General features: G+C 47.5%; 1 protein-coding gene across 5 annotated transcripts in view; it reads right to left on the bottom strand.

The window, feature by feature from the left end:
• Nucleotides 1-8,930: 8,930 nt before the first annotated feature.
• The window catches only part of KLHL3 (kelch like family member 3), a 287,169-nt gene continuing 281,641 nt past the window's right edge, over nt 8,931-14,458 (bottom strand). For all 5 annotated transcript variants that reach the window (XM_030927614.1, XM_030927611.1, XM_030927612.1 and 2 more), the window contains one exon: nt 8,931-13,552. In XM_030927614.1, coding sequence (XP_030783474.1) covers nt 13,524-13,552 — 29 coding nt within the window. In that variant the 3' untranslated portion in view covers nt 8,931-13,523. The remainder of the gene's footprint in view (nt 13,553-14,458) is intronic.

Consider the following 14,458-nt stretch of genomic DNA (forward strand, 5'->3'; position numbering starts at 1 on the left):
ATAACATCCTCGATTCTCCATCAGCCACAGCAATGCAGCCTCATGGAGAAGCCTGGGGAAAACAGCAGTGAAATTGTATCTCCATCAGCCCTGACTTCAATGATTGAAATCCATAACTCTCCCCAGATTGTCAAGGGAATGTGTTTAGGTGTGGGAACATCTGACAGGAAACTGAAATATTGATGAAGATAAGTTTACAATATTTTTGACAAATAAGATGCCTTCTGATACTAGATTTTAGTAGAAACAAGTTGTCAAAGTTTAAGCAAAAATTTGCATCAAAAAAAAGATTAAAAACGAGGAAATGCTGTCTCTTCCATTAATTTTTTCCTGTGGCTTGGGAGAATACTAGCGCCGAACGTTCACAGTGGAACAGCATCTGCAGTAGATGCCAATTAATCTTTCAGGGGAAACAAATCTGTGAATGAGTGAACACAAAGTTGCTCAGAATCATAAGGAACATGGCCTCCAACCTCAGCTAGACACGAGTTCACATTCCTGTCCAAATCGTCACTAGTTGCCAAGCCCCTGTGCAAGCTATTTAACCTCTTGGGGCTTTGATTCACTCATTTAAAGGGGGGATAATAATGCCTGCCTCTTAGGGTTGTCATGGGGGTCACATGCTAAAGCAACAATCTGACTGTGCTACTTCTACCCATAAAGCCTTCTGCAGTGGATGCAGTGGTGTGTAACCCACATCCCCAAAGGCACTCACCCCTCTGGCCTGCTTAGAGTGTTCATCTGCTAATGCTCACAGATGAGCTCCTCTCCAGAAACTGCCCTCTGCCAAAGGGAGCTGCCTCACCCAGTTATATGACCTGTGGGGTTCGAAGGTGGGGGAATGCACATTCACTGACTGTTTTTTATTTCCATGCCATAAAAATGCACCCTTTTAAATTACAATTCAGTGAGTTTGGGTATATTCACAAAGTTGTGCAACTGTCATCACTATCTCCAGAACATTTTCATCACCCCAGAAAGATATCACAGATACCCCAAGCCCATTAGCAGCCACGCCCTATCCCCCTCCCCTCAGCCCCCGGCAACTTCTAATCTACTTGCTCTCTCTATGGATTTACCTGTTCTGGATTTTCATATAAATGGATGCATGAACCATGTGGCCTCCTGTGTCTGACTTCTTTTACTGAGCATGTTTTCAAGGTTCCCCCTTATGGCAGCATGTATCACAACTTCATTCCTTTTCACGCCAAATAATATTCCACTCTGTAAATATATGACATTTTGTTCATCCATTCATCAGCTGATGAACATGTAGGGTTTTTCGTTTTTTTTTTTTTTTTCACTTTGGGGCTATGATAGATAATGCTGCTATGAAAAGTCACATGCAAGTTTCTGTGTGGTCATGTTTTCAGTTTCCTTGGGTATATACCTAGGAGTGGAGTTGCTGGGCCCTATGGTAACTCTACATTTAACTTTTTGCAGAACTGCCAGTCCATTTTCCAAAGAAGGTACACCATATTATTTTCCCACTAGCAATGTATGAGAATTACAATGCCTCCATATCCTTGCCAATACTTGTTATTGTCTTTTTTATTACAGCCATCCTAAGCGGTGCGAAGTGCCATCTCACTGTAGTTTTCATTTGCATTTTCCTGATGGCTAATGATGTTGAGCATCTTTTCATGTGCTTATTGGCCATTTGAATATCTTCTTTGGAAATTAAATCCTTTGCCTATTTTAATTGGGTTATTTATCTTTTAACTGTTGCATTGTAAGAATTATTTATATTTATGGATACTACACCCTTATCAGATACATGATTTGCAAATATTTTCTCCCATTCTGTGGGTCTTTTTACTTTATTGATGGTATCGTTTGAAGCATTGAATTTTTTAATTTTGATGAAGTCTAATTTACCTATTTTTTCTTTGGCTGCCTGGAGTTTTGGTGTCAATCACTAATTTTGCAAAGATACAAAGGGTTGTCTCCCTTGTGTCAACTCAGAACAACACTGAAAGGCCATCCAACTCCAGAGCTCCCCATGGGATTTTCTGAGGCCTCTGCTGCAGCTTTTTCACCCTCTGCCCTCTCCTGCTTCCCTCACCCCTTCATGGCTGTTATTGCCAAAAGCACTAACCAGTAACATTCTGCGTGAAAATCTCAGCATCTCAGAGTCTGTTTCTTCGGATACCCAATCTTAGACACTTTTGATGTTCCCTCATTGACCTCAAGACAGAGGGTCACCTCCTCACCATGATTTCAAGTCCTTTTGTGACATGGGCCCTGCCCACTCTCCGGCCGCATCTCTCGCCACATGTTCTCCTCATTCACTATGATTCAGCCACACTGAAGTGTTTGTGCTTTCCCATAAAGGCCATCTCTCTAGCCACCAGGCCTCTGCACTTGGAATTCCTTCCTCCTTCCTCCCTAACACCTACATCTATCCCCTCACCTGGTAGACAACCATCATCCATCCAAAATTATGACTCAGTTTGTCATCACTGCCTCCAGGACACTTGCCCCAACTCTCTCAGTGCTTCCACAGGCCCCTTCACTCCCTAACCCTTATGCTTACCATACCATATTGTAATTCCCTGTTGATGACTTTGTTCCACAACACAACATGAACCCCACAAGGACAGGGATCCTCTCATTTACATCCTATCCCTAGAGCTGGCACAGAGCCCGACACTCATGAAGCACTCAAAAATATGCAGTGCATGCATGACACATGCAAAGTACAGAAGCAGCTCAGAGAAGGCAGCAACTAGCTAGGGTCTGCTTCAGAAAGGGGGTAGCTCCCACCCAGGGCTTCACAGTGGACAGGAGTCCCCCAGGCTGGCAGTGGGAGGGCTCCATGACACCACCCCAGAGTTCTGGAGCTCACTTTGGCATCCCGTGATGTATAGCTGGCATTATAGCAAAGCCTAATTCTCTCATTCACCCTACCCATCTCCACATGGTCCTCCGGAGCCACCTGGGGCTGGCCCGCCTGAGTTCACAGGCTCCTGGTACCTAGCAGTTTCCCAGATCCAGATAGAAAATTTCTGCTAGAAGCTGCTAGAAATCAAACTACCCTTTCTAGGACATGCATAAAGCCTCATCTGGCTGCCTAGAGATGGTTTTATGGGTGTCCTTATCTGGACTCTGCAGCAGTTGCTGGCATCAGGACAGACAGTTCCTCAGTTAATCATTCAAATAGGAGGTCTGGGTTACATTAAAATGATGGCTCTGTGGCTGGAAAATACATTTGGAATGCCCTATGAAGCCTCAGCCTTCCCCTGCACACTCTCACCTCAGATCCAGGCTGCTGCTTGCAGGTGGAGGAGGTCCAGAATGAGGGAAAGGCCCGCAGGGGGCTGTTAGCTCCCCTAGAACGCGGGCTTCCTCACCCTTGGAGTGCGCTGCCTGTGCGGACCTGTTTGTCCTGGGAGGGCCTTTTATCACCAGTGTCACACTACTAGTAATTCACAGGCAGAGATTCAAATCCACGCTGTCCAATGCAGAGCCCATGCCCTTAACCATTGTGCCCTATTGTCAAATGATGTTTTGAGACTAGATCTTCCGGTTCTCACTCCACCCTCTCCATGCTGCTTCACATCCTCCTTAGGAGATGCAGGGCAAGGCCCAAGCCCCTCCAGCCCAGATATTCCTCCCTCCCTACTCCGTGCCAAGGCTAGAGTCAGGCCCACACCTGGGGGACACAGACCTGGGACGGCCCCTTGGCAGCAAGCCTGTTCACATCATTTCTGTGACCTCCTTCAGCTCAGCTCAGCTGAGGACACCACTGGATGGGCTGTCATTAAATGTGAAGACGTGCTGGAGGGCAAGAGGACAAGGGAGTTGGGAAAATTGCTTCCAAGAGGCCAACACCAAATCTCTCCCACCTCCACCCTCCAGTTTGTGGCTCAGAAAGATTGATGGTGCTGCACAGATGGGTCATTCTTGAGATAAAGTTCATAGATCTTGTAGCTGACAGGTCTTTTCAATCAGTGCTTCAGGAAAACTTCCACAGCTGATAAATGAGCCGCCACTAAAGCCTCAGCAATGGGCTCCTAAAGGTCTCCATGGCTTAGGATTTCTCATTTATCCTGCAATAGGGATATCCACTGTTGATGCCAAACAGAGCAAGGAAGAAGGCTGGAATGCAATTGTGAGAGGAAGCCTTCCTTGCCCAGCCCTATTCTGAGCCCCCACTCTGCATCCCCTCCGTAGATGCCAAGTGCACAGGGAGCATCCCTCGTACTCACTGACAAGAAGCCCTGCATACAGTCAGTATCCAGCCAAAATAACCTACAGGGCAGATGCTAGAGAATGGACCAAAAAGACCTGGACTTTTGGATCCAAGAAAGCAAAGTCCAAGCTGAGTGGTGGAAACGAAGCCACATGGCATTTGGAGACACAAGGCTACAAGGACTTTCCACTGTGGCCTCACTGGTAGTTGCCCAGCTAATGTTCCTTCTCCCCTTCTTTCTCCCAAGGCAAACTCGGAGTTTGTTTGGAGCAGCAGCATGCCCAAGTAAAAGTATTCATCTGCCCCAACTCGCTTGCAGCTGGAGCACTGTGAGAATGTAAAGGGTGCTGTACTAGGGATTTCTGAAAAGGTTTTGCTTTCCTGTCGCAGGTACTGTCCACCTTCCCCTCCCCTTCCTTTTCATCCTGTTGTGCGGATACCAGAATACCTATGGAGCATCTATCTCACAACATGCTAAGGATGGAAGAACAGGAAGACAGCAATACTTGGGCACCAGGGAGCTGCTGTGCCAGCCCTGGAAAACCAGCCTCTGGACCTGTGGTTATGTGAGCAAAGTAGTCGACTCTTTGGTTAAGCCACTGTAGTCATTTTGCTGTCACCTGGAACCAAACACAATCCTGTGTGATAGAATCCAAGCTTGGAGAATTTCATTGACTTCCTTAACCTCTCTTGAGCTTCAGCTTAACTATATAAAGGGAATAAGATGATAATATTCATTCCCCTGAGTAAACTACTCACTATGCACAGGCACCACGTGGAGTGTTTAGCATATGCCACCCACAAATTGAGAAAGTGACCATTGTATACAACAGGCAGAGACAGTGCACACAATAATATCTGCTAAGGCTACCCCACAGGACTTGTCAATCAGATGAGACCACATGGGAGATTCCTTAGTCATGTCAACACTTACACACATGCTTACCAAAGGCCACATTCCCTGGTGTGCACAGAGTCGAAACCAAGAAGAGGCCCTACTCTGAAAGCAGGAAGCAAGCTCCTGAGACTCATGCCTTCCACCCCCTCCGAGGGAGGGGGAAAGAAAAAGGGATTTCAACACATTGTGCGAAATAGAGGGCAGCTAAGTGGCCACAGGTGAAACCAGGCCCTGCCAGATGGCTCCACTTGGGGCATCCTTCAGAAATGAGGTTCTACTTATCAAAGATCTAATGTTTTTTAAAAAAGAAAAGAGGTTCTAGGTGTATCTCCTGGCCCAGACAAGACCCTGGGACAGAGAGCTCGTCCTTTGTTGGTGTACCTTCTGTCCACACACACTCCAGTCCCTCGAGCCTGCACGCAGTCAGGACATCTCCAGCACCAGCGCCCACCACCAGAGACTCAGAGTGTCTCATGCTGGAGGCCGCTTCTGCCAGGCCGTGCCTGACTCCTGGGGCCTGAAGTGGCTGCCTTCTGTTTTAGAGCCTTCTCATGTTCATCTCCACAAGCTCACAGACGTGGTGCATCATCCATATTTTACAGATCAGGGCACTGGCTCTGAGAGGGGAAGAGACTCTTCAAACCCACATGATCACCCTTCCTGAATTCAGACTTGGAAAGTCTCCTGACTCTAAAGCTTCGGGTGACTCTAAAGATTTGCATCTGAACCGTCATGCTGACTCGTCCTCTGCCAGGAATGACTCTTGCTCTGTCTTACACCCTCGCCCTCTCATTCTCTCTCTCTGGGTCTCTGCCTCTGTGTTTCTATTTGGATGGTATCTCCTCTTCCCTGGCCGTGTGTGTGTGCGTCGTCTTTTTTATGCTTCTGCCTCCCTGTGTTTCTGTGTGTCTCCATCTCTCACATTCTGTCTCTTGCTCTGTGTGAGTCTCACCCGCTTTCCCCCGGTCTCTGCATGTCTTTGTCTCTCCTGTTGCTCCCTGTGACTCTCACTCGGGGGCATGTGTTTCCCCTCCTCACCCACCCCTGCCCCCGCAGCACCAGACTGTACCTGCGTCTTTACCTGACCATGTTCCTTAGAAACTCAAACTTCCATGTCCACAGGGACCGCCTGTTCTGTTAGCAGTTGCATCTCAAGTTCCCAGCAACACGCAACATAGATAATGGATATATTCTTGTTGAAGGAGTAACTGTTGAACACACGGAAAAGAGAGAATGAAAGACTCCCAACACTGGGAGGGACAGTGGGGTCTTTCCTAGAGGCAGCTGGGAACTAGGAATGGGAAGGAAAGAAAAACTGACGGAAAGAGGTCTAAAGCCAAACTTTCCAGCCTTTAGCTTACAATTAGGAGATTCATCAAAACATTTTCATCATGCCTGTTCACTGGCAGGGTCCAGGGTTCTAACAGATTAACAACACGTACAGCATAGCAGTCAAAAACTACTACCATGGAAGATGTGGGTTCAAATCCTTGTTCTCCTCATCCCTCAGCTCTCTGAACCCCATCTCCTTGCCAGTTACGTAGGAACAAGAACAGGGCCTGGCGAGTGCAGTAAATGCTCATAAGGACACACGTTCCTTCATTTGACAGATAAGGAACCAGAGAGGGAAAAGGATGTGCTGCAGGTCACACAGCCAAGAACAAGGCCTCCTTCCACCCTGGACCAATAGACACCCCCGACACCTGCAAAGGAGAGTTGCAGCCTCCAGCGACCCTGGGAGCCTAGAGCAGCCTTTGAAGCTGGAGTGGCCACAGGGCAAGAGTTTCAGAGAGACCACCCTGCCATGATGGGGCCCACCCCTCCTCTCTGTTCCACCCCGAGGGTCGTGGGCCTCAGGCCTGCAGTCACTGCCTTTCCTCAGCCCCAGAGCCCCCCCAGAGGCAGGCGGGCAGGCACAGGCCCTGGAGCCTCCACTGGGCTGATGGGAAACCTGGCTCACTTCAGGCACTCGTGGGCAGCTTTGGAGCTGCAAGTGATCTAGAGAAAGCCACATCAAAACTACCTAAGAACAAGAGCCAGCTGCCTCTCTACTGCTCCAAGCTGCAGTTTCCCCATGTGCAAATACATGGGCTGCATCTGACAATGTCTAAAATCCCAGTCAGGGGCCCCTTCCCATGGGCACTGACCCTGGAGCAGTAGGAGAAGCTGTCTGAGCAGAAAGGGATAGACAATGGGGAATACAGATTCCTACATGAAAATCACATGAGGCAAACAGAAGATATTTTTATTAAAGTAAAATAGCTTATTAGGGTCAAAAGACACTATTTGTAAACTATAGAAACATAAGTTGGTAGAAAAACCACCAAATATGAAATTACTCTGAAACTTCTCCTGTAAGGAGAAACCAGGCCAGAAGCATAGTGGGGGAAATATGTGTGCACTGAGACAAAGCCCTCACTAGCCATCAGCCCCTCGCCAGGCCTCTCCAAGGCCAGGTGAGGTCCAGAGTAGGTTGACCGCAGAAGGGGTCTCCAGCCTAGCTCTGGGATCTGCTTCCCTGCCCACCCTTGAGGGCCAGACGTTGGTGACCTCCTAGCTGCAGAATGCACTCATAGGGTATGGCCTCTGGGATTTGAAGATGGCACAGTTCAGCAAGCAGCTTCAGTAGGAACAGACCTCTTCTCAAGGGTCTGTTCATTAACTCCGGTAATCCTGTGAATTAGGCAGAGCATCATGTGGTCATTTGCCTCCATGAGGTGTTATGGAGATTAACTGGAATTAAAGCATTCAGCACAGGGCCTGGCACACATCAAATGCAAAATAAATGCCAGCTGCTATGATTATTGAAACAACCGCAGCCTGAACCCTCTTCTCAGGCTGATGCTCAAATTCAACTGTGGGTCAAAAGAGTTAGTAGGTTTCATCCAGGTGTGCTCCACTGCTCACAACACACCCTCAGATAAATGGATTCACCTTCGTGGGCCTCCTCTGTCCCAGGGGCACACATTCCTGCCCACCTGCTCGGGATCTGTGGGGCTCAAAGAGGCCTGACCTCATTCTTCTGAGCAGTCTAACTGCTCGACAGGAGCAGAGGGTGAGTGGTGACAGTTGGGAGAACAGAGGCTCCAGCAGAGGCCAGCCCAGAGAGGGGAGAGGAGTTGGAGGCAGGAAAGACACTGCCACCCGAGCCCTACTCACGTGCCTTTCTTTGCTCTTCCATCAACTATTCCTGAGTGCCAGCTGAGGGCCAGGCACCCGGAGTGCAGGGTGAGTCAAGCAGGCTGTGCCCTCTTGGAGCTCAAAATTTACTTTCCCAAATATGGGGAGGAATCTGGCTAAGGGTTCCCACTCGTCCCTTGAGTCTCTCCAGCTTGAAGATAAGTCCAACACCTCTGTGCTGTCCATCTGTCACCTGGTACAGGCCAGAGCTACTGACCTCTCAAAAGGGCCTGGAACTGGTTTGTTAACTAGAGAGAGAGCTAAGGTCTCTGAGCAGGAGGCTTGGAGAAGTTACAGCTGAGCCAGGGATCCACCCCCACTTCATACAAGGCTCCTCTCCCAAATGATGACGCCCAGCTGAGCTAGCCCGTCTTCCCCACCAAACCTGACGCTCCGTGGTTCCCAGTGATTATCTGGCAGTTGCCCAAACCACCTAACACCCCCCTGAGGGACTGTCTTCTCTTGGCTTCATTGAAAAAGGTCTTTGTGGGCCTGGCACTCTGCTGGGGCCAGTGATGGAAACCAAGGAACCCAGATCTTGTCCAGTAGATCTTAAAATTTTTGTAATCCGAAGACATACAGGAATAAATCTGTCCTTTTCATGCTTGAGACATAGCAGAGAGAGTGAATTACACAAATGAAACACTGAGAAGTTTGCACAGTTCAACTTTTATTAAAATTAAAGGATGGGAAATTAGAACATGATTCCTGTTAAAATAATACATTTGAGGAAATGTTTCTTCAGCTATCGCTGTAACTGATCAAGCATGTGACAAGTGTCCTTTTACAAGATATACAGTCCCTAACAGCCATGCAGAGAACACCAGATTGAGGATCTTACCTATGCAACATGTTGTATGGGGTGTCAGTGATCAAGTCTGACTGGCTATGACAACCACAGGGACAGAGCACCCACACAGACATACACATTCAGTGTCTTCACTTTTCTTTCAAAGAAAGTATTTTACACATAATATGCAAATTAAACAAAAAGCACAAGGGTCCTCTATTGCCACTGAAAACGAGGGGAGGGAGGACGGGGGAGCAAATAATTTACAATCTCATAACCAAACATGGCACTAGGGCAATTTGATGCTGCAAATGCCACAGTCCTGTGCATTCCTGCCATGGCTGATGCTATATCCATGAGTCACTGAGTCCCATGACGAAGGCTGCACAGGGGCTATGAGGCTGCAATTATCCACTACAGAAGTAATCTCTTTCATTCCCAAATGCCAGAAGTGCTGCTGGCTCTCCTGTTTGGTCAGTAGAAACACAGCACTGCTGAACATGAGGGCTTAGGACTCTAAATAGTGCAAATGCTTAAAAAAAAAAATACATTCTAACCTCCTTGCTTCTCCAGGCAAACAGAGCCTTTAAAAACTCCAACTACCTGGAATATGAGTTTGCTCAGCCTCCCAACCTGATCCAGCTAGGTGCAAATGGGGAGCATAGAGGCAATGTAAATGGCACCTGTCCCAACAACAATAATAATAAATTTTAAAAATCATGATGCTACTGGCAGATAAATACACAAACCAGAGCCTGGAGTAGAGACACAGCTCAGGAAGTAAGTTGTAAGTGTCGTGTGAGCACCTGCAAAGCACATGCTTAACACATGAGGATCATGAGGACTGACCCCTCTTCTAAAGGTCAGAGACAAGATGCTCCCAAAAAGGGCATCATCCAGCAGCAAAGGCCTCAAGCTATTGGAAGCTTCAGATGAACAAGGAGATACAAGAGAATAAGGAATGGTCAGCTGGACCTAGGACACTATGGGAGTGTATGCTGGGGGGCAGGCCTTTCCCTGAGGCTTCTCCATGCCACAGGGTGCCAGCCTCAGTGCCCGTCAGTGGCAGCCACCATGAGACAGCCCAGCCTCACCCCCACAGAAAGCAGACTCCAAAAAAACACACACACACAATCAGTACAGATGGGCAAGAGCTGAGTCGAACATAACATTAGTCCCTAGCAATTCAAGAAACACCAGCGACTGTGTTTTAAAATTCAGCAGACTCCCTTGAATATGGTATTTAAAAAAAAAAAAAAAAAAAGGCTCATCTACCTGGAGCTACTGAAAAATATGCTTCTGGAGGGTGAGAAACAAAAGGAAGAGAGCTACAGGCATGGACTATGTTTGAGAGTGAATGATGCAAAGAACATAACGCATCATCATGGACAATAAAAAGCGATTCAAACATCTTGAAAAAAATATCTTATAAAAATATCTACATTAAAATTTTAGCCTAAAAGCTACAGCTTCAATTTTATAAAAAGGCAATCTTTGAAAGGATCTGGCTCAGAAATATACAAACATTACACAACAGATATCAAAGTAAGACAGCTCAAAAAGCATCTTAGGGGATATTGCAACTGGCTTGTCAGGAAATAGAATTAAGTATTCTTATTGCATAGCAGAAAATGAGGTCACTTTCATTTGCATAATACTGCAACTTTGTAGATGGAGAGATGCCATTGGGTACTTACGAGAAATAACTTTGGAATTCAGAATCTGACTTCCACATTGTTCAAATCAGTATCCAGGTGGCGTCTCGGCTGCTTCTAACCTTGGGCCTCAATTCCATTTCACCACCTCAGTCAGATGACAGATACGCCACTGGCAAAGCTGCATTCACAAGCAGCCGTGGCCACCCTAAGTGGGGCAGTAAGAGGCTTCATCTACCATGTGACCAGCACAAACTCGAAAATAGCCTGCTGTGTCCACTGTGGAAGGAGAATCCTACCTGGTAATGAAGAGAGAGCAGGTTTTGGTGGCATCTGTGGGCAGCTGGAGCAGATTGGCTTTGGTGATGACGTACCAGTGTTGTGGTCCCCGTGAGAAAGGACACATGAGGGTGAAATACACATGGCCTCGGCAGCACGCCCAGCAGAGGCAGTGCTTTGTAGGGAGGGAGACATGAGGCAAAACCAATTGCAAAAATCCAAAAACAGAAAACATGACTGACTAGCTTTCAGTGGAGGGACCCTTCCCTGGAAGATGACACATAAAAAATAGCCTCTCCAGCACGAAAGTCTAGCTTCTCAATGGTGGGGGAGGGACGGGGAATTCACCTGTCATCTGAAATTGAGAGCTTCTGTGAACAGCATACATCAGATCCCAACCCCAACCCCATCCCCATCACACAGACACACCAAAACAAGACTCAAAATTTCCTCAGAGAAGGAGAAAGGACATTTCTCATTCCATCAGCTTCCAGCCCACAGCCAGGTAGAGTTCTGAAGCCACAGTCATCCCCACTTCATAGTGAGACCAGAGTACTCAACTAAAACATGCCTTGCTTCCTTTGGAGACATTTCATCCAGGTCCCCCAAAGCTGGATATTTTAGCCTCTTCTGAAGGCTTCTAAAACTTCTGGGTACCTTGTTGTTCTCCAAGCGTCTTGTTGAAGAAACATGTGCTTAACATCAGAAAGAGAAGTTTTGTCTTTAGGAGAGTTGCACATTTAGGGCACAATAAATACACAGCAAATACACAAAGTGGCCCACTGGCGGGGAAATCTCCAGGGTTTCTAACTGCAGGGGTTGGGGGATGCCAATCTCCTGCAGCACCTGCTTGGAAGTAGCCCAGTCGTATCAGAAGTCCAACATCAGGATTTATAAAGTTCCTTGGCTTCCTGTGGGTGGATTCTCAAAGTAGGGAGGGTGTCCCAGACTGCAAGGTATGAGACTATTCTCCAGACACAAGACTTCCCCTGCTTATGCCAGAAATTCCAGCATGAGCAATTTGCTAGTTTACGAACAGCACAACTTTAAAGTTTTTTAAAGACAAATTACTCCATGCACCCTCAAATGCCCACTCCTCAAGATGCTTGAAGTTCTATCATTAATAATTTTTACCTGTGAATTAGCAAAGCTCTTCCTAAGCTCCCTTTTTAAAACGCAAGCACACCTCAGGAGGCCTCAAACCCAGGGCCCACTGACACCTCCTACCTCACAGGGAAAGCAGTAGTGGGGTTCTTGGGGGTTGGGGAGAGGGTGCACACCCTGGACTAGGGGGAAAGCACAAGAAAAAGAAGACAAGGACATTAGACAGACTTGACCACTGTCACAAAGTGCCAAGGGCCAGCTCTAGTGGTATATTCCTTTGAAGCCATCCAACGTCCATCTGAATCACACACGACTCCATCCAACACAGGCACAAATCTATCTTTGTGTTTGGAGGAGGGTGACCTCTTATTTATCCTCCAAACCAGAACACTTCAGGGAGTAAAACGGGGTGCTGTGAATAATTAAACCTGGATATTAAGTATAAATGGGGACTGTCCCATCCTGGGAAAACCTAAAAGTAGGACCCTCTCTGAGACCATTACAGGCAGGAACTGAATCCTTACCACTTTGGTTATTGGTTTTTTGTTTTTTTCCTGTTTTTTTGTTTTTGTTTTTGTTTTTTTCAGTGTTACCCGAGGCTTCTCTGAAGAGCTAGTTTTCCCAGCCGAAGAGACATAACATCTCCCAGGCCTGGAATCTATGACATCAAAGACCAATGGCCTAAACCTGAAGACTGGGCAGTTCTCATCGGCTTCCTGTAGGAGAACTCAAGGAAAAACAGCGGGCTGAGAAGCGCAGGGAACCCATTTGTCCCTTATTCTAGCACACAGAGGACACGGTGCAGCTTTGAAATTCTCTAGTTCTTCTGCAGACAAAGTCACAGTAGTTACAGTATATAAGTGGGCGTGGCCAGGGAACTGCCCCTCTCACTGGTTATTTCTGGACATTCCCAGACTGTCCAACTGGACCTTCGGAAGAAAGCAGCTTTAGTAGTCTCAGGGTCCCCATGGGACAAATCCAGAAGAGAGGTCTCTGTGATTTGATTTTTAACACAGCGAAAGGATCAGTAGTAAAGAAATCCAGTAGACCGTCACACACGCTCACCCCCCAACTTAGAGAAACACCATGTTCTACACACACACACACACACACACACACACACACACATTCCAGGGTCTGTATTGTCCCTGTAGAAACAGCAAAACAAAGCCCAAAGGTGCTGCCTGGGGCTGTCAGGACCCCCTTGCTCAGGGCATAGGCCAGAGCACCTCAGGGGAGCGGGGGTGGGTAATGGTGTCCACACTGCGATGAACAACACCAGTCTGCCAAGTCAGAGGAAAGCGGTTCTCACAGCAGCACAGACCCTCCCAAGGGAGCTGAATCCAGTCACCAAGGTCCAGCTGTTCAGAGTCACAGGCAGCACCTGCTCCTTCCTCCACCTCCTGGCAGTGGGAGTTTGGGTCACAAGGACTTGTGAATCACGGCAACACCTAATAAGAAAAGGGGAGAAAGTTATCATCTTAGCTTCTCCAAAATTACTCAGAGTCCCAGTGAGTTCATGAATCCAAGATATCCTGAGTCACAGCCAAGGGAAATGTGTACAATTTTTATCCTAATATCGAAGTGTCTGTGGACTCAGGCTGCTAGCAGCTGGCCGTTCCCCACTCCAACAGCCAAGTCCCGGCAAGACACTTGAACCTACGAGCACAGTCCCTCAAACACCACTGGCTAGTGGCCTCACCCTGTGTCATCACATGGACTCACTGTGGTGACTCCCGTCCCCAGCCCTAGCACCCAGCCCAACAATGCTCAGTGCCCAGGGGCAGCTACGCAGCTCTAAATTTGAATCATTGTAAGAGAAGTGATGGGTGATTCATCTCTACTTTTAGAAGACACTGGAATGAAGTGCAAAGTACAGTAGGCTGCCTTCATGGGAGCAAGAAAGACTGAATTCCAATCCTAGCTCTGCCACCAGTCAACCTGCACTATGGCCTTTGGCAAGTTCTTTGACCTCTTTATGCTCAGTTCCTACACGAATGTCCTCTAACAGACCCTGCCAGTGTGACAATCTCAACTTTGATAAATGCTCTAGACATGTACGCTGTGTTACTGTTTTAGTCCGGGTGAACCATGCTCAATACCTAACTATAAATCCACGCATGCCCCAGAACCTCACTGTAAGCGACTGAGGCTACATGGCAGATAGTACAGGTTGATTCCGTCAACATCCTTCCAACTTGCTGTCCTTGACTACAGCCACCAGTAAGTTGAAAGCTTGGGTTCCCAGACTGCCCGGCAGTTAGATGTGCCATGTGACCCAGTGCTGGCCAATAAGACTATAAAGGCAAGTGTGCCAGTGTTGCAACGCTGGCTTTGTTCTTGTTGTGACTGGAACG

The sequence above is a fragment of the Rhinopithecus roxellana genome, chromosome 3 (assembly GCF_007565055.1).
Source record: "Rhinopithecus roxellana isolate Shanxi Qingling chromosome 3, ASM756505v1, whole genome shotgun sequence".
NCBI classification, from domain to species: Eukaryota; Metazoa; Chordata; class Mammalia; order Primates; family Cercopithecidae; genus Rhinopithecus; species Rhinopithecus roxellana.